This window comes from Symsagittifera roscoffensis, chromosome 4 (assembly GCF_963678635.1).
Source record: "Symsagittifera roscoffensis chromosome 4, txSymRosc1.1, whole genome shotgun sequence".
Taxonomy (NCBI): domain Eukaryota; kingdom Metazoa; phylum Xenacoelomorpha; order Acoela; family Convolutidae; genus Symsagittifera; species Symsagittifera roscoffensis.
Window position 1 is genome coordinate 39771122 of NC_087065.1, and position 18813 is coordinate 39789934.

At 33.8% G+C, this 18813-nt stretch overlaps 1 protein-coding gene across 2 annotated transcripts in view; it reads left to right on the forward strand.

Moving 5' to 3' along the window:
* LOC134843771 (potassium voltage-gated channel protein Shal-like) overlaps nt 1-17806 on the forward strand; it is a 63777-nt gene extending 45971 nt beyond the window's left edge. Inside the window, exons 4-6 of one of the 2 annotated variants that reach the window (XM_063860035.1) lie at nt 3507-3611; nt 11303-11713; nt 16537-17806. In XM_063860035.1, coding sequence (XP_063716105.1) covers nt 3507-3611; nt 11303-11713; nt 16537-17070 — 1050 coding nt within the window. In that variant the 3' untranslated portion in view covers nt 17071-17806. The remainder of the gene's footprint in view (nt 1-3506; nt 3612-11302; nt 11714-16536) is intronic. The other variant, XM_063860036.1, reaches the window with a different exon arrangement.
* The last annotated feature ends 1007 nt before the right edge of the window (nt 17807-18813 follow it).

Genomic DNA, 18813 nt, shown 5'->3' on the forward strand with positions numbered 1-18813 from the left:
TGAACAAGGCGTTAATATTTTTTTAAAACTCTAATTATTCGAACTTAACGGTTTTTTACAGATTCCTACTACATTCAACAATAAAAAAAAAACATTGGAAAACCTAAAGAAAAACGTTGCTACTTTTTTATGGGCTTATTTTCACTTAAAAATTTCAGTTTACATAGAATATTGAAAAAAACTGAAGTTCCTAAAGCTACCGTGTGGTATTTTTTAGAGAAATGCCGTAAGTTGGAAAACGGACATTATTGTAACGCAAAAAATGTTGGTCGGTCGAAAAAAGCTACGGAAAGAGACGAAAATTATATACATTTGGTAGCAAAAAAAAAATTCCTTTTGCGACGTCTCAGGAGCTTCGAAAAAAAATGAACAAGCGTGATATTTATCAGCCAGCAGAATTTGATCAATTTTGGTCAAGAAAGGACTGAGAGCACGAGTCAGCGAAAAAACCCCAAAATTTTGGACATCAACAGAAAAAAATGGCAAAAAGTGCTGCCAAAACTTTCGAGAAAAACCACAAAGTTTTTGGGAAAATGTGTTTGTTTTTTTTCAGACAAAACCATCGTTGAATTATACTCCAGTGCCAGGATTTATGTGAGACGACCCCCAAATATGCGTTATCATCCCAATTATATCACTCCAACGCCAAAATTTGGAGGAAAAAGAGTGATGTTTTGGGGCTACATAAAAATTTTTGGGAAAAAAATATAGTAGTCATCGACGGAAACATTCATTCTGCCAAATATTGCAAATACTTGAAACCCACTTGATGGAAAACATTTATCTGGACGAAATGTTCCAGCAAGACAATGCCAGTTGCCATAATTCCAAATTTTCGACAAATATTTTCCAGGAAAATGGTTTTCAAGTTTTGGAAAATTGGCCCCCACAATCTCCAGATTTGGATATTTTTGAAAACTTATGGAATTACATGAAACAGAAGATTCGTGATAAACACCCTACAATTGTTAAAGAACTTATTCTTCAAGTTTTTGAAATTTTTTTGGCAATTCCGGACGACTACATTCATCGGTTATATCGGAGCATTCCTCGTAGAATAAATGCTGTTCTAAAAAATAATGGTTATCATACCAAATACTAAACTTGTTGATTTTTGTTTAACTTTTATCTGAATTTGTTTATTAGTTGTAAAATTTTCTGTAAATTTCAAAATAAGTGTAAATTAATAGAGTTCTTAGTTTTCATACCTTTTCTTAGTCCGGATAATTTAAATCAGCACTGTATACCTTGATGTTTTATCCTGTTAACAATCCCTCCTACGGTACCTGATACTTTCTAGTGAACTAATCGATCTGTTGGTAAATAAATATTTATCCTAGTAATCCACCCATTTTTCTTTTTTTTGTAAAATAATTTCCATAAAAGCGTGAAATCTTTCGTATTCCCATTGTTAAAATGAATTTGATTCTCGTCTTATGTTGAACTTGAGTTCAACAACATACCAATAGTTTTTGTACCTTTTTTGCGCTCAGTACTATAGCGTATCTTTTTTGCTTCAACCACATTGAGAAGACCTTTGTTGTCACAGCACAATAGGGCCCGTAGGTAATTACTGAGCAGAAGACAAACAAAATCCATTCAGTCTGCTATTTCAGTAGATCCAATTTGAAATTCCAATTAAGCTAATTTTGCTACCTTGAAAGTGAATTAAAATAAGCAGTTTGTTTTACTTTACTTTTGAAACCGTTACTTGTGTTTATTCTCTCCATTCCGAAGGAGAATTTGCAACTGATCAGAAATCTATTTCCTCATTTAGGGTTTCCATTTGGAGTTACATGTAACGTGAAATCTTGAATGGACTTGAAATTTAAGGCAAGAGGGAAGTGAACGCAAGTTTGAACAGATTTGCTGCCATTTCACTTCAATGCAATTCAATGCCCTACCTATTTCTCAATACCCAACTGCTTTTCAGTCTGTTTTCACCTCTTACCTCTCACGCCCCCCCCCCTCCCCCTTACCCCCATTCAGTTAAATAAACAATATTTACTATTAAAGCGATAGATATAAAAATAACAATTGGGTATGGGGGTTTGGGTCCAACAAATTTGTAGACAGTATGCAGGTGGATCGATTAATAACTCAAGAACCTTCAGTTTTCCTGTGTATCTTCAGAAGTTCCCCTGAAATCTGTTTAAGTTTGACCCAAGGAGGGATTAACTGCCTTTCTTGAAAAATATGATTTGAATGAAATCAAATCATAAACACTTTTTTTTCGCCGGTCGGCTGTTTTAACTATGGAGAAATTGAAATAAAAAAAATGGCGTGATCGCATTCTAGTTTTGCTCTTCTGATGCAGTCACGGGAGTAATAAATAGCAATTTTTTCTTTTCAACCGATAAGACTTATGAAAATTTTCTTCAATATTTTGGAAAGTTGTTCCGACTCCTGAAAAATCCTCACGAAGTGCTTGAATTCTGAGTCTGATAACTTATCTTTTGAAAAACTAAATGTTTTGGCTGTTCCATTTTATAATTGTTCCGACTTTTGAAGAAAGTAAGGAATACATATGCTCGGGATGTTTTTTTTTCAGACCAATTCTCAAAAATATTTCACTCGGGAATCGAATGTAAAACGTTAATTTACCTTCCTTTAGTATCCGTAAAATTCTGGGGGTTTGAAAATTGCCAATTTGGCCCTGCTTTAGACTAGTTTTTACATTTGATGTGTGATGATGTCCAAATATTACGATTTCTTAATAATTTTTGACCAGCAACTTTTCGATGCCCATTAAGGGGGGCAGTCGGAGCATTTAGGGGTTTGCCTTAGTGTACGAGCAGTCCAGTTAGTATTTTGTTATAATATTTGATAATAATTTTGTTTAATGTAATGTAGTCCACTATAATTTGTGTTTGTTTTTTAAAGGTCGGGTGATTACCCGACCTTTAAACATGATTACCCGACCCACATCTCCAAAAAAGATGACCAAAAACGTACGTAAGTCTAAATCAGTGGCACCGAGAACAGAAACAGAACTGCCCATGTTTGTCGTTCCCCTCGTGCATTAAATGTCGGTTAAAGTCATAAAATAAATTGGCCACTAAAGCAGAAAGTAAATTAAAGTTTGAAAGAAACGTTGAAATTCGCTCACTTGAAATCGCCTATATTTTGCAAAAATTAAAATGAAAAAGTTAAGGTGATTGCCTCTTCAGATATTGACTTATTTAAAATAAACTCAAGCAATTACATTGCGACAATCAGTTGCTCGTTTGAACAAGATTGAAGCTGTAATATGCCCCCCCCCCCCCATCCTCGCGCAGCAAGTTTGTTAGGGTTAAAATATGGATTTAATTTCATACTGATGAGTTTATAATGTACACGATCAAACGAATATGTAGAACTCTGTTGCGTTGTTATGTATTTTACGAACATTACGATGTGGAAAAATCAATCAAGTTTGCATTGATTTGGTTAACCTCTGATATGTATAGTTATTTGCAGTCTCCTTTGATTGATGCTGTTGATGTTTATGTTTGTTTGCTGTTTAGGGTTTGGACTTTGAGGTGGAGCTGGACAACAACACGAATGGCTCCTCCACCAATCTCTTCGAGACTCAGCACCATCACCTACTTAGATGCCTTGAAAAAGCCACCGTGAGTTAACACCTAACTGAGTCAACTTGAATTGGATCAAAAGTTCAAGTAGATATAATCAATTTAACTTCCATTTATGTTTCATTCATCAAAATTGATAAATGCTAACGCTAGGCAATATATATGCTCTTAGGTTGCAGTTAAAAAATCCACGTAGAAAGAAAACCGTTTTATTAAGTTCAGACTCTTACATAGGTCGTGATGATTTTTTCCGTTTTTTTCACGAAGTCTTTAAATTTGTTCACGCTCAAGTTTGATTTTTCGCGGTCTGACTTTCGCGGGACATCTGTAAATCAAATTCCACTTCGAAACTAGAAGTCGATCATGTTTTTCGTGACTTTTACACTTTTGCTGTTCGATACTGGAGTTTGTCTTCTTTTCAAAAGAAAGACAAACTCCAGTATCGAACAGCAAAAGTGTAAAAGTCACGAAAAACATGATCGACTTCTAGTTTCGAAGTGGAATTTGATTAACAGATGTCCCAGCAGTATAAAAAATTTACACATTGATCCAGTTTTCTCAAATTGATTTGATTTTGTAAAAAAAAGTATGAACTACCTTTTTTTCTAGAAACTAAAGAGCTTTAAATCTATATAATGTTTTCTTTGAAATTCGACTCTTGAAGTTTTTCAAAATACGAGTCAGTTTTTTTTCTTTTTCTCTATGGAATGAGAAGGATTTTTAGACTTATGGCATGTTTCATCAGCTGTGAAATATGATACTCCTTAATCAAGTTGTACCATATTGACTGTTGTATTATTTTAAAGCCGATTTTAGTCGTGATTTAGATTTCGAAAAAAAAAGTTTTAGTCATGATTTTTGTTTCTTTATTCAAATATGAATAGCTGATTAATGTTCTGATTTCGTGAAAAACAAAAATTAATAAGAAAGCAAGTTTAGCTCTGTATATAATTTGTCATTTAACTATTAAGAAAAAGTGTTTAGATAAATTATTAATGCTTTATTTTAAATGTAAGCAAAGTCAGGAACTCTTGCAAACGTGTGCGGTATCAAGAAAAATTTCGAAATAAGGTTTTTTTAAACATTTTCATCAGTACTAGAGCAACTTGGATGTAACATCCTGTGCTATTTGTGCAAAAGCTAATCATTTTATATATTTTTAACTTGTTTAGGAGGAGTAATGAACGTAGTGAGTACTCTTATATGGGTCTTGTAGATTTTTTTTTTTGGTTTTTCAGGAAAAAATCTTAAAACTTGTTCACGCTCAGTTTTGATTTGAAGCGGTTTGATTGACTTATGATTTCTTGTTAAATTCACCTCTTTTCCCTTGTTCAAGGGTAGGCAAACTCCGCCATCAAGCAGCATAAGTTATTGTCACGAAAAACGTGATCAACTTCTAGTTTCGAATGTGGAATTTAGTTTTTAGCTATACCAGCGGAGTAAAAATTTTACCTAATAAACCCTTTTTCTTAATTGGGTAGATTTTATCAAACTATTTAATTGTCAATCTTAAACATGAAAAAGTTTTTAGGTCATCTGTTTTTTTCTTTGAAATTCGAAAGTTGAAAATTTTTAAGAAAACAAGTCTGCGTTTCCTTGCGTTCATTGGCTATTTTTCAACTGTCTGTTAGCTATGCTATTGTTTTAACAGCGCATAGTACTGTTGCAGCTCTTTATAAGACAAAGAATTTGTCTTTAAGGGCGCAGAATTTGTCTTTAAGTTGACGTTTTTGCATAATTTCATCGGCTTAAGGTTTTCATAATTGTTGTTTCCTCAGTGATATGCCTTTTTTATTCAAATTTAACCGTGTGTCGCGATATATACGCTAAAGTTGTATTTTTATTGATTATGTAATGAAGTTAGTCGTATCAGGACTACGGCAATAAGAAAAAACAACAATTTTCTTTAAATATTTCCCTTTTGTATGTAATCGTTCCGACCACTCGAAGACTTGAAAAGAACTTTGAACTCGGGTAGTTTTTCAGCCAATTTTGACTACCTCACAAAAAGTTCTCAAAGTGGTCAAGTGTGGTATTATATTAAAGCCCTTTTGATTGTGATTTTGTTTATGGTTTTAATAATTGTTGGTTCTTCCATGGTAAGCCCTTTCATTAATTAAAAAAATCTCGTGCCGCGACGCATATGCTAAAAATATAACGGTATCTATTGAGCATGTAGAACTGCTCATATCAGCACTTCTGGTTGTAGCGTGGATTCAAAAAAAATTCAAGGAAGATCTCTTGATGTCAAGAAATTTGATGAGAGGCTGACCTCCCAATTGTAAAATTGTAACGTCAATTTTTTAGTATAGTTAACGATGTTTCTCGTTTTTTTGTTGTCTCAGTTCAATTGACGTTTCTGAAAAACAGAAAAGAACAAGAAATTAAGACAAAAAATTGCAAAAAAAAAATATTTTTTGTCAATTTAGAATTTTCTGGTATCATTTTTGTTTGAACCTTCTGTGCTACTTGTACAGCTACCGGCTATCCTGTTTCGTATGTGATGTTGTTTCTGATTACTGGTTTAGTTGTTTGATCCCTCAAAAACTATTGAACTGTGCGGTGTGGGCCCAACTAAAAATGTTAGAACTATCAAATGCTCCAAAATGTCGATCAACTGCATTGATGTTGACGTGCTACGCTTCTTAGCAATCAATAAATATGGTCAAATCATTTGGATGTTTCACCTTTTTGACTTTATTTTTCAAATTCATTTCCAAGCCGAGCTCAATTTTTTTGCCTTAACAAAGCTGAAATAGTGTCAGATAAGCAGCTTATATTTTAGTTTTAAAGTTGATTTTCTTTTTAAAATTCCCAACGGAAGAAAAAGGTTGCCCGTTAATCCCGTTTCCTCGAATATTTTCAATTTTAAAAATGTGTGAACCCTAAAACGATTTTGAAATTGAAAGCTCTTGGTGGTGTGAATCGATAGTTTGGCTTTTCACGCTTGGCCCTTTGTTATCTAGATTACAATTTATAAAATTTTCTTCCTTTTTTCCCACCATTTTTTGGTATATTTTTACACAAGCATAGCTTGTGTTATAGTATGAACTATCTTTTTGTTCCAACCTCAGTCGCAAATATTGTTGCAACGCTAATTTTGTTGCGATAAAATTTGTTCATTTTGAAAGTGTTCATTTTAATCAATAACCAGCTTTTAAGTACAGCCAATGCTAAGGTTTTTAACACCGACTATTATTATTTCAAATTTCGTAACGAAAAAAAAAAACAAAAAATCAGTACGTACCTTCATCTTTAAAAGAAGAAGCATAATTAAATGGAAACAAGACTGTTCGTTTTAGGGCAAAGCCCTGAATGTTTCGACTTCCCTTTAAGGTCTCTAGAGCAGTAATAACATGAAAAAATTAAGCGTAATAAAATAAAACTATTTTTTTTATTTGAGATTTTATGTGTAAATCATCACCCCACACGCCATATAAAAAAGGGATAATTTTTGCTCCTAATAACAATTAAATCATGGCAATTAAGCTTCCTACAACTAATTTGGAACGATTTTTAAGACGGGTTTAATCTCCGCTTACGCGTTAATAGCGCGAAATATATCGCGCGTTAATTGTCCCAAATTGGCCAAAATGGCAATCTTTAAACTCACATAATTTTACAAAAAACGATCACAGGTGAAATATTTTTTTTAATTTAAGCTGAAAAGAACAATATTTTTTGAACCATATTTTAAAAATAAGTCAAAAATGGCTAGTTAAAAAGTCGAAATTTGTCCTAGGAAAAAAACCACTCCGAGCACAAATATTCCGTTAAGAAAGTCGAAACAACAAGAATAGTCTGTTGCTCTCCAAGTAGGACAGAATATTTGGACCACGGTTGTTTGCAACTTGTTGTTTATTTGGAGATAAGAAAGGTGTGAGACTTCACATTTAGATGGCCTAAGAGATTATTTACAGCTTCCTGTTACATCAATTTTACAACGGCATTGACAAATTTTCTGTTGAGTTTTTTGTTGAAGCTCGAATCACGGTTGCAAGATTTTGAATATGATATATCACAACTTCCTACGACGTTTTTTGGACTATCTGATTTTCCGTGGAAAAGACACCTGAATTCAAAGTTTTATGATGTAGCAAAAATGGCAAATCTTCTTTGGTTTACTCGCCAAATGTAGAATAATAGTCTATAAATTTCCGGAAAACAACCCCGATTTAAATTATCGAGCCGATGATTTAAAAATAAAATAAAGACTACTATTAAGTCAGACAAAAATTGAAATGAAAGCATTAATGAAAATGCGATGAAAACGATACAAATTTTCATGCGTCTGTTCGGAGTAGGCTTACCGTCTGAAATGGACTCAATTTGATACTTAATTATTTAGCAAAAAGTAGAAAAACACAGACCCGAATGTAAAGTTTTCTAATCCTTTTTACAGATATAAGTTGTGATAATGTTATGTTGAAATGTTGTCCAGGTAGGACGACTGTTTTGGAGCTAATTGACCTTACGTGCCGTGCGCCTCTAATTTTCAAATGGGTTAGAGTGGTGAATTGAAGTAAATGAACGGATGTTAGACCATCCCGTCCCCTCCCCGCTGTCTTCTTCCATTGGCGACTGTCTTCCTTTGTAGTCTCTCGACAGGAGTTGAGATAATAACGGTCTAAGTAAACCAAATTTGAAAGGGGAACGTGCCATTGAGAGATACCAGATACCCATTGTCTTGCGTAAAATATCGAGTGTGCCAAGCAGATTGAAGGTTAATTGCCGAAAATTAAGAGAATATAAACCAGCCGAATTTACGTCGCTTGTTCTGAATTCTATATAAAACTGCCAAAGTAGTCTAATAAATGTTGCATCATTTCCAAATAATGCTTTTTATTTTCGGCTAGTGTATATTTCGGTTAATTTTTGTGTTCAGAAAACATGCCACTGAAAATTACACTGTTGCTGGCGACTAATGCTTTTGTGTTTTGTCAGGTCCAATCTTAAGCTGACGTCAAATTCTTCTTGTATTCAAGTGTTCCTTCCCTTGAGGTGCAGTTTTTAACTTCGCTTATCTAGCGTCACAATAGCCGAAATATTGTTGTGGGTCCCCGAAGAAGCCATGTATTGTTTTTAGATCGTCAAAACATGAGTTTAAAAATTACGTTTTTTAAAATCTTTCACTGTGACTTTTTTGGAGATTAACAAGTTGTTTCGACTGCTTGGCCGATAGTGAAATGTAATTATGGTTATGTCTGGTAAGATAATTGGGTACTGGGCCTGTCAATTCAATGCATCGGGTTTAAATTAGAATATGTTCTGGCTTGTTATGATTACTTTATTACTTTTTGGGGCACTATTTCTCGTTCCACCGTTGTTTTGATGATTTTATTAACAGCTGTGGTAGTTTGTAGAACGAGTTTAAGATACTGGGGTATTTTGATAGGAATTATAATACCGACGCGAACTTGACTTTATAACTTTTAGGATACGCATGCGTTATTTTTTTAAATCGACCACCAAAAATTGAGTGAATTATAAAATTAAAGCTCTTTCAATCGTGACTCGGGCTCCAATGAAAGTGTTTTTGCAGTCTCGAGAAAAAATGTTGGAAATTTTTTTTATAAGGCAGGTTAGGCGCCAATTGAAAGCCAAATTGATTCTAGTTAATTCAGCAAATAAAATTATCCGGACAAATAAAACTTGAAAAATAAATTGCTGTTTTCTCAATTTGGGTTGACTTTAAACAAAAAATGACGAGGACAAAAACTGGTGAGAATTTTCGCAGAATTAATATGGTGCATTTGTTTTGAGTAATTCGTGTCAAAGATTTTACCTAAAAACTACCATTTTTGGCTTTTTAAGTCAATCAATGATTACGCCAAAACTATCGGTTCCATTGCTGACAAAATTATATTAAAGTGAGCGTCTTAAATAGGCCAACAAAGTTCAAGGATGTGTCAGCTTAACCGTGTCAGTTTTGTATAAATAAATTTGTTTTCGATTGATAGCCGAAAAATGTCATTTTGCCAGAAAAAATACACACTTTTTGTTTAAAATCAAATTCTAGATGTTTGAGCCATTTTATGGAGATTATACCTATTTGAAAATAAGAAGATCTCTTTAATGTTATTTTGTCAGCGCTTAAACCGATAGTTTTGGAGTAATTTTTGACTGGCTAAAAAGCCAAAAATGTTCGTTTATGTGGTTAAATTTTGCAACCGAATTTGGCAAAAAAAATAATGCACTATATTAATTCTGCCAAAATTCTAAGCAGTGCTGTCTTCATCATTTTTCGTGTAAAGTCAATCCAATTTGAGAAAACCGCATTTTAAATTTCAACTTTTGTTCGTTTTGTCCGGATAATTTAACTCAGCATTGTAGTTCATGAAGTGTTATCTTCTTGCGCCCCAAAAACGAAAAAAAATGTTGAAAACATACCAAAAAATTTTGAAAAATATGAAAAAAAACATATTTCTTGTCCCCTATTTATGCGCAGATGCATTTGTTGCAGATTACCTGCCTTCACATCTTTTTAATAAAGCGTTTTGTTAAAGAGAAGTATTTATGCGAAAACAGAAAACTTCATTGTTATGCATCTAAAACGTGTTAATTTTTATTGTTTCAATAGTTGTAATAGGGTGAAATTGAACTATGACGTGAGATGTTTTTTCTTGCCTGATTTTCCCAGAAATTTTGGAGGAGATAGATGAGATATCAAATTGGCTGTGAAAAAGATTCCAAAAAATTGGAAGGTTCTCTCAGCTTCGAGAAAAAAAACGGTTTGACATATGGGCTTTCATTGACGCTCATAAAATTGTGCAAAGGTATTCAAAATAAATTATCAAAAATTGCGAGTAACTTCATCATTAATCTCTTTAGGCAGCTAATGAGTCTAGCATTTGAAGTCTTGCTAGTTTGAAGTCTTACACCAAAGTTGACTAAAATTGTAGAAATTTCCAAAACAATTTGAAAAAATCAAAACGACTTTTCTCGAAACATTTTGTGCCACTTGCAAAATACCGATTGTTCCGGCCATTTGAAAAATGGGGAGGAAATTTGTATTCGGGTGTGTTTTAGTTTTTCCTTTTTTTTCACGCAAAATGAGCTATCACAAATAATCATCGGAAAGAGTTGAGTGATATTTCTTATTAAAGCTCTCTCAGTCGTGATTCGAACAATATTAAAAAACCAGTTTGAACCTTTTTTGTTTTTCGTCTAAATTCGAACAAGTAAAATGAGCGGCAGCCTTATTTATACTTAATGTAGGCCGTTAACAATATATCATTTATGCTTAACTTTAATTTACTCAAGTAAAATTAGTTTTTGGAGATTTTAGTATCATTTTGGGAATCCAGAGTTACAATAAATTTTTAAAAACAATGTTCAGGTTTTAAAAATTTTTTAAATGTTTTTTTTTTGTTTTTCTAGTCATTTATCTTCAAAATCTGTTGTCTGTTTGCTTACATTACTATGATTATCGAATATGTTTTTCAGTTTTACGTCAGATCACACCACGCAGAAAAAAAACTAAATTAATTTAAAAAAAAAACTTTTTATCTTGTAGTTTTTAAAGACTATGGTCGGAACATTCTAAGCTATTTGCACAGTAACCGACTATCCTTGTAACTTTAGGCAGTTGATTAGTTTTCTGTAATAATTTTAAGGCAAAAATGCAAAAAAAAAGTTTGTCATGTACATGCCTTATCCTATGATTTCTAAGAACGGTTAAAATGTTCAAAATGCTCCAAAAGTAACATAAATTTGTGAACCGAATGTAGGTTCGTCAGTATCCCAATGGCGGCGAACTACCTGAAGAAAAAGCCACTTACCATAGGCCACAAAGCGACGATAAGGATAGGAAATTATGTCCCGAAACAACACAAGATGCCTCAACTGGCAACAAAACCGACATCGTTGCCGTGGAAAAACAAACACAGCATGACTTAATCAGTTGTGCTCTAAATGAGTACCCTAAAAGATTAAGTTCTCTAAGTACAAGTAATATCAATCACAGATCAGTTGTTCAAAATGACGAATTTTGCTCTGAGCCTAAAAATGATCATTACCTGTGCACGTGTCTCAAATGTCTGACTGGAGACTCCTGCTGCTCTTCGAACAACAATCAGTCCTCGTTTTCATCCTCATCTAGTGCCTCTCAAGAGGTCACCAAAGGGCAAAGGTCAAATCAGGTCAGCGCGTGTGACGAAGAGTGGAATGGCGTGTCTTCATGTGTATTTGCTACCATCTATTTTCTGCCTTGATTTCTTATGTATCTCAGAATCCGTTTTCTGAAGGGCAAACGTGTGTGAAATCTGTTGTTCAAGAGTTAGATGTTTTTAAAGGGCTATTAACGTAATTCAGTTTCTTATATAGGGGCTGATGCTTTTTTTTTTTTTTTTTCAGGAAAAGTTTTCATAACTTGTTCAGGCTCAAATTTACTTTTTTTTTGCGGTTTGACTTTTAATTTCTTTTTAAGTTCAGTTCATTGCCTTTGTTAAAAGGAAGGCGAACTCCTTTATCGAACAGCAAAAGTGTAAAGGTCACGAAAACGTCATTTCTAGTGCCGAAAGTGGAATTTAACTTTCAGATTTGCCAGCGGAAAAAAAATTACCTATTGATCCAGTTTTCTGAAGTTGGGTTAATTTAATCAAAAAGTGTCAACCGTAAATTGTTCTAGAAATTCAAAGAAGACTGAGGCCATCAGTTTTTTTCTCGGAAATTCGAAAGCTGAGAATTTTTCAAAAAGTAACTTTTTTTGTTTAATTGCGTTCATTGACTCTTTTCCAACTGTCTCTTCGCTATGTTCTCCGGTTTTAAGTGGCTTTTCTTCATAGTTTATTATTTCAGAATTTTGCGACGAATTGGTTTTTTTGTAAATTGCCTTGAATTTGTTTCCTGGAGTTTGGTTTCTGATTATACATTCCGTTGAATAAACAATGAAAATTTTATTGGTGCGTGATTTGAAGAGTATTTATTTTTCAAGCAGCCCTGAAGACATGATGTAATATTGGAACAAAAACCATTATAACTTATTTTAAATATATCGAAATCTGGCGTCTGTGCATTTTTGGGGTGGCGCTTCCGCAATTTATGCACTACGCTCGATACGCGATAGCCAATAAACCGTTATTCCGCCTTTGGCCGTAATTCGATAACCATTCAGCGCCATTCAAATGAAATAACAGTTTGACTTAGACGATAAAATAGACTATGTGGCGTATTCCGTAAACAGCCTTGAGCGGTGGTTTTCAGGACTGGAGACTTTTGGGTAGTGAAGGAGACATGCGTCGTACACTGCGGCCTTCTATGGTAAGGTTGGAGTGAGGATCGGAGTGGGGGGGGGGGGGGGGAGTGCAAGGTGGTGGCAGAGATATTTGGAAGTCATATTTGGGTGGCGGATCACCATACAATTAATACGACGGTGTAAACAATCGAAAAGTGAGAAAATAAAAAGCATTGAAGAAACTTATGGTTCCAGATGAAAGATGTTAAACGTTGAATTGATTATCTGTTATTTTCACTGTTGGTTGCGTTCACTGGTCACGTTATGGCATTTTTTCATGTCATACAGTTGTTCAAATTCACGCTGGTAGTTGGTGCCTCTTAACTTCTGTGGACTTCTAGTGCAAAAAATTAACTCCTGTCTGACAAATAAATCAAACAAAACGAATCAATAAATTGGAAAAAAAACATGCCGGAAATGATTTAATTGTTGGCTTGAGAGATATTGAGAAGAGAAAAAGTACCAGAGTACTTACTTTTGTTTTTAAATCTAAGTTAGCTAAAATTAGGTGGAAAATTACAAGCCCTTCCTAGTAACTTGAGTTTACAATTCATTCCTATTCCCAGCCATTACTTCAGTTTATTCGGTTGATCGCGGCTAAATTATGCCAAATATCATTAAGATTATCAGAAATTTGGAATTCTGATTCAATATATCCGTATAAAATTTATGGTTTTAGTCAAATACATTTGCAAAATATTGAAAGCAGGAGCGAAATTTTTCGTTAACATCTGGAATGGGTCCATAAAGATTCGGCTAAAGTGGTCATCGATTGTTTTCACATTACTTTGTGAGTATGGTATTGCCAATACACTTACTACAGTGACCAGAAAATGATAAGAGTTTTATTGGTCCCACAACATATGAGGGAAGTGTTCTCCACTCTTGTCCCACCCGCCCAAGGGTGCCCTTCTCTAAAACCCACTTTGATGCTCAAATTCATTCTAGTTTCTCTCTCTCTCTCTCTTTATCGCTTTACTTAGTGCGTGTCATTTTTATGTTCTTTAAATGCCCCTCTCTCATTTCTTTTGTTCCGAATTTTGACGAACTTATTGAATATATATGCGCGGGGTTTGTTTTACCTAATTCGGTCATCGGTTTTCGAAGAAAATTTTGTATGCCATATTGAAGATATCCTTGGTTACAAAAAGCAAACTTTTTTCACCTACAATCATTATTCTTTCTTTTTCTCCAATAGTTAGCTGCCAATTTGGCCAGTTTCAACGAACAGCCACGGGACATGGAAGTTTTTGCTTTCAACGAGTAATTGAACGGATTTTTTCTTCACGTCTTTATTGTTTTCTGTGCATTTATTAAAGATATAGGATTGAAAGTTTGACACATGCTAGATGCAACTATTTGGAAGCATCTCACCTGATCAAATACAGAGAAATCTTAACTCGACGGCGTTAAATAGCTAGTAACTCATAACTAGTTTTAGAGGTGTTCTAGCTCTAGAAATATCCTGAAAAACAAAACAATGAATTTGAATTTGTTGGCTCAAATTGGTTCGTAGGGAAACTGATGATTATCACTTATTCTCTAGGCCGCGTAAAAACGACAGACATAAAATTTCAAAGATTTACTTGGTCCGGCGTCGAAAAAAGCAAACTATTCCAGCTGATATTTTGGAAAAACAACATCTTCGATCTTTACACAGGGTTCCAATAAGCAGTTATGTTGTCTCTAAATTTTTTCAAATCCAGCTTAAGCGCCCAAAAACTTTTAATATCTGTATCTTTAAAACAGATACCACCATTTTTTATAGCCGGATCGAGTTAATCTTTGATTTGTTTGTCTGTCGTTTATCCGCGGTCTAGAGACTAAGTGAAGATCATCAATTTCCCTACGAACCAATTAGAGTCAATAAATTTAATTTCATTGTTTTGTTTTTGAGGATGTTTCCAGAGCAAGAAACCGCTGAAACTAGTTATGGTTTACTGGCTATTTTACACCTTCAAGTTGAGATTTCTCAGCATTTGATCTGATGAGATGCTTCCAAGTAGTTTCAATCATTTATTTTTAATAATTGCACAGAACACAAGAAAGACGGAAGAAAAAACTGTTAGTCTAGTTCTTGAAATCAAAGTCGCAACTTCAATGTCCCGTGACTGCTTTTATAATTTTATAAAAAAATTTTCCTTTCACTAAAAAGTCGGACAAAATTGATGGAGCTTTAGGCTATAATGTTCTCTTTGGGTTAACATATTTTTTCTTAAGATTGCGGCATCTTTCATAAGAAAGACGCTGCAAAAAACCAAAATTTTTTATATCAGAAAAGTCCTAATTGTTTCATTTTTTATTCAAGATATCTGAAAATATCTTGTTGGGAGATTCAAAATTTCCAATTAAAAGTTATTAGTAATGTCCCCTTCACGTGCCATGTTAAGTCAAAGTGATTTTTTTCTTATCTATCAAGTATTAGGTGGACAAATTAGCTTTCTTCAATTGTTTTGGAAAAGATTTAAGAACGGACATCTAACCTGGAATCATTTCCGTGTTCACAAGTGGATGTGTTATGCACTCTCCTAAATGCGTTTTAAGCCTATGTAAACTATTCGTTTAATAGATTGAAGACTTCAACTTTAAGGCTGAAAGCGTAACACGATTAATTACCCGGCACACAAAATTAATCCAAATTGACATCCGGTTAGCAAAGTGTTCATCATATTTCCTTATACAACTCATATAGTTTATCAAAGTTTTTTTTGCTAAAACTATTTGAGACCAATTAAATGGGTGTCAGAAACTTCGGAATATTCAGAAATTTCGCCTTGATATATGAGCAGTTTTATCAGTTTTGTTCGCCCATTTTCTTTGTCTTTCACAACATAGTGTAGAAATTCGTCATAAATTCTAAATTGTCAAATCTAAAGAAAAATTCTGAAGAAAAGTTAAATTTGAAGTTAAATCTTAAGTTAAATGTGAAGAAAAAAAAACATTCCGAGCTTCAATAATCAGTGTCTTTCTTTGAAAGTTGACACAATTGGTTTGTCAGAACTCGATCGTTAGTTTTTTTTATATCTGAAAGTTGACACAAATGGTTTGTCAGAACTCGATCGTTAGTTTTTTTATATCTTTACTTTATATGGAAGCAAAGTCAGGAACCCTTGCAAACGTGTGAGGTATCAAGAAAAATTTCGAAGTAAAGTTTTTCTTACATTTGCATCAGTACGAGAGCAACCTGGAAAAAACATCCTGTGCTTTTTGTGCAAAAGCTAATAATTTTACACACACTTTTTTAGGAGTAAGGAAAATAGTGAGTACTCTTATAAAGGTTTTGGTGATTTTTTTCTGTGATTTTTTTCTCTGGAAAAAAAATCTTAAAATTGTTACGCTAAATTTTGATTTCAAGCAGTTTGACTTTTGTTTTCTTTTAAAGTTCATTTCATTTCTTTTGTTCAAAGGAAAGCAAACTCCACTATCGAACAGCAAAAGTGTAAAAATCACGAACGTGATCGACTTCTAATTTCGAAAATGGAGTTTATTTATCAGATTTATTAGCTAAATAAAAATTTAACCTATTGATCTATTTTTTTCAAATTGGGTTAATTTTTATCAAAAAAGCACCAATAGTAAATTGTTCGTGAAATCCAAAGAGCTTTAAGTGTTACATGTATTTTTTCTTAAAATTGGAAAAATGAAGTTTTTCTGTTATCTTGCGTTCATTACTCTTTTCCAACTGTCAGTTGGCTATGTTTAATATAATTTATTTGTTTTTTTTTGTAGGCAGCTCCATCATCCTTCTCCAACGCGACTGACCCATACGAGTACTCGGCCGAGACTCAGGCCATGGTATCCGCACTCAATTCCACCAACCAATCACAACAGCCCAACGACAAAAAAAGGTATCGCAAAAACAGCAATAGCGACCTCAAGCTCTCCTCAATTTCTGGAAGCAACCGGAACACCACCGACAACAACCACTCTAACAAGTCCAATTTCAAACCTTCAAAACAGAAGCACCAGAGGGCTCGCAAATTAAGTCAGCCAGAGAAAGAAGACTCATCCTTCCTTGGGTCAAATCACAGATCATCATCGCCCCCCTCTAGAAAACCCTCCGCCCCCGTATACCTCACTGGCAATGCATCATGTTCCGACGGAGCTTCCGAGCTAGACAACGTCGGAGGTTTTAGTCCCGCAATGTTGTCGAAAAGCAGATTGAATGCGACGATTGGTGCGGCAACTTCAAACGACTTCATACCCGAAGAGAGCTCGGATTATGAAGACGACTCGACACAACAGAACATATCAGAACTATGAACACAATTTTACAAGCTAGCAGAAAACTAATTGCTCAATTCGTATTATTTAACAATGAACAATTGCTTGACCTTTAAATTTGTATTCTTTGTCTTTAAAAGAAGCTTTCCATGCTTGAGGTCCTAACCGAAATAAAATCAGTTCTCTGCCCCTATCCCAAGTTCCATGTTTGAACATCTTGCGCATTAGGCTTCTCCGATGCAGACTAATTAGTAAATCATGACATTAAATCAGTTCTTCTGTTATCACACGAAATCGATTCCAACCCAATGAAGACCAAAATGCTTTGCGTACCTCACAAGTTCTACAACTTAGTTGTTCAATCTTTTTTTTGCAGTAGATTAATGCTACAGTGCAATAATTTCGTGCAATAACTGCAGTCTATTTTCTCTACTCTTGGCAATCGCCACAAATCTCATCAAATATTGATCATATTTTTTATTCAGAAGCTAAAATTAACTCATATACCAAACTTGTAGAAATAAGGTACCAACTTGTTTACAATTTATGAGTGCAAATTTAATCCCGCATTCATCTTTGATAAATTGTTTAGAGAAAACGACAATTGCGTAAACAATAATGGTATTATCATTACGTAACCTGTTTTGCAATGGGACCCCTGTTTTGCAATGACCTCATTTTAACTTATATTTCCAATGTATTAATTTTCGATTTCGAATTTAAAAATTTATGATAATATTCAAATTACTATTTAATTTCACGTATTTTGCTACGAGTTTTTTTTTCAGTCAAGAACCAAATAGTGGCTTTTCAGAAATGTTTTGATATTTTTTGTGCTAATGACGCACCAGTGAAGGTTTTCTATGTCCAATCGAGTGCCAGCTTCCGAGATACGAGACAGCACTACTTTGCTGCCAATAGACAGATTTTGTGAAAATCTATGAGCCGCGTTGTTCTGTAAAAATCTTAAAAACAACTTCAAATTCAATTTTAAGGGTGTTTTTCTTGGAAGAATACAAAATTATGAGGGAATTACGTTAAATATTGGTGCTTTTGTTCACCGTTTATTGTTCCGACCATTTCAAAAATGGGGAGGAATTTTGTATTCGGGTCTTATAGTTTTTTTCCCGCAAAATCAGGTACCACGAAAAATCATCGGACTGGGTTGAAAGATATATCATATTAAAGCTCTTTTAATCGTGATTTCATATTAAAATGTATATCACATTAAAGCCCAGTGTCGAGAAAAACCGGTTTGAAATTTTAGAGTTTTTGTTTTATTTCGAGCGAACAAAGCAAGCGAGCAGGCTTACAACAGCCAAATGATGCCTAGTTTAGAACCTTAAATCTTAGTTTTAAGCAAGTGAAAATAATTTTGAAGTTTTTTAGCTGCTTTTTGGGAACCACAAACTTCGAAAATATGTTTGAAATTGTATTTGCAAATATGTTTGAAACATTTTTTGATTTTTTAAAACTTTTTCTAGTCATTTTTCTACAAAACTTTGAGTCCCATTTACCTATATTACTATGATTGTCTAATATGTCGAAAATGTGTTTTAAGTCAGATATTTTTGTCACACCAAGCAGAAGAAACTTCACTAATTTGGAAAAAAAATTTATTAAATCGTAGTTTTTTTAAGACCCTGGTCAGATCATTCTGTGCTACTTGCACAGTAACAAGGTATCCTTGTTCGTTTTATATTTTTAAATATTATTTACAATCGACAAAGAAAATTGCTTCTACTCAAGTCTAAGATTTACTTCTAAAGGTTTTAGCTAAAC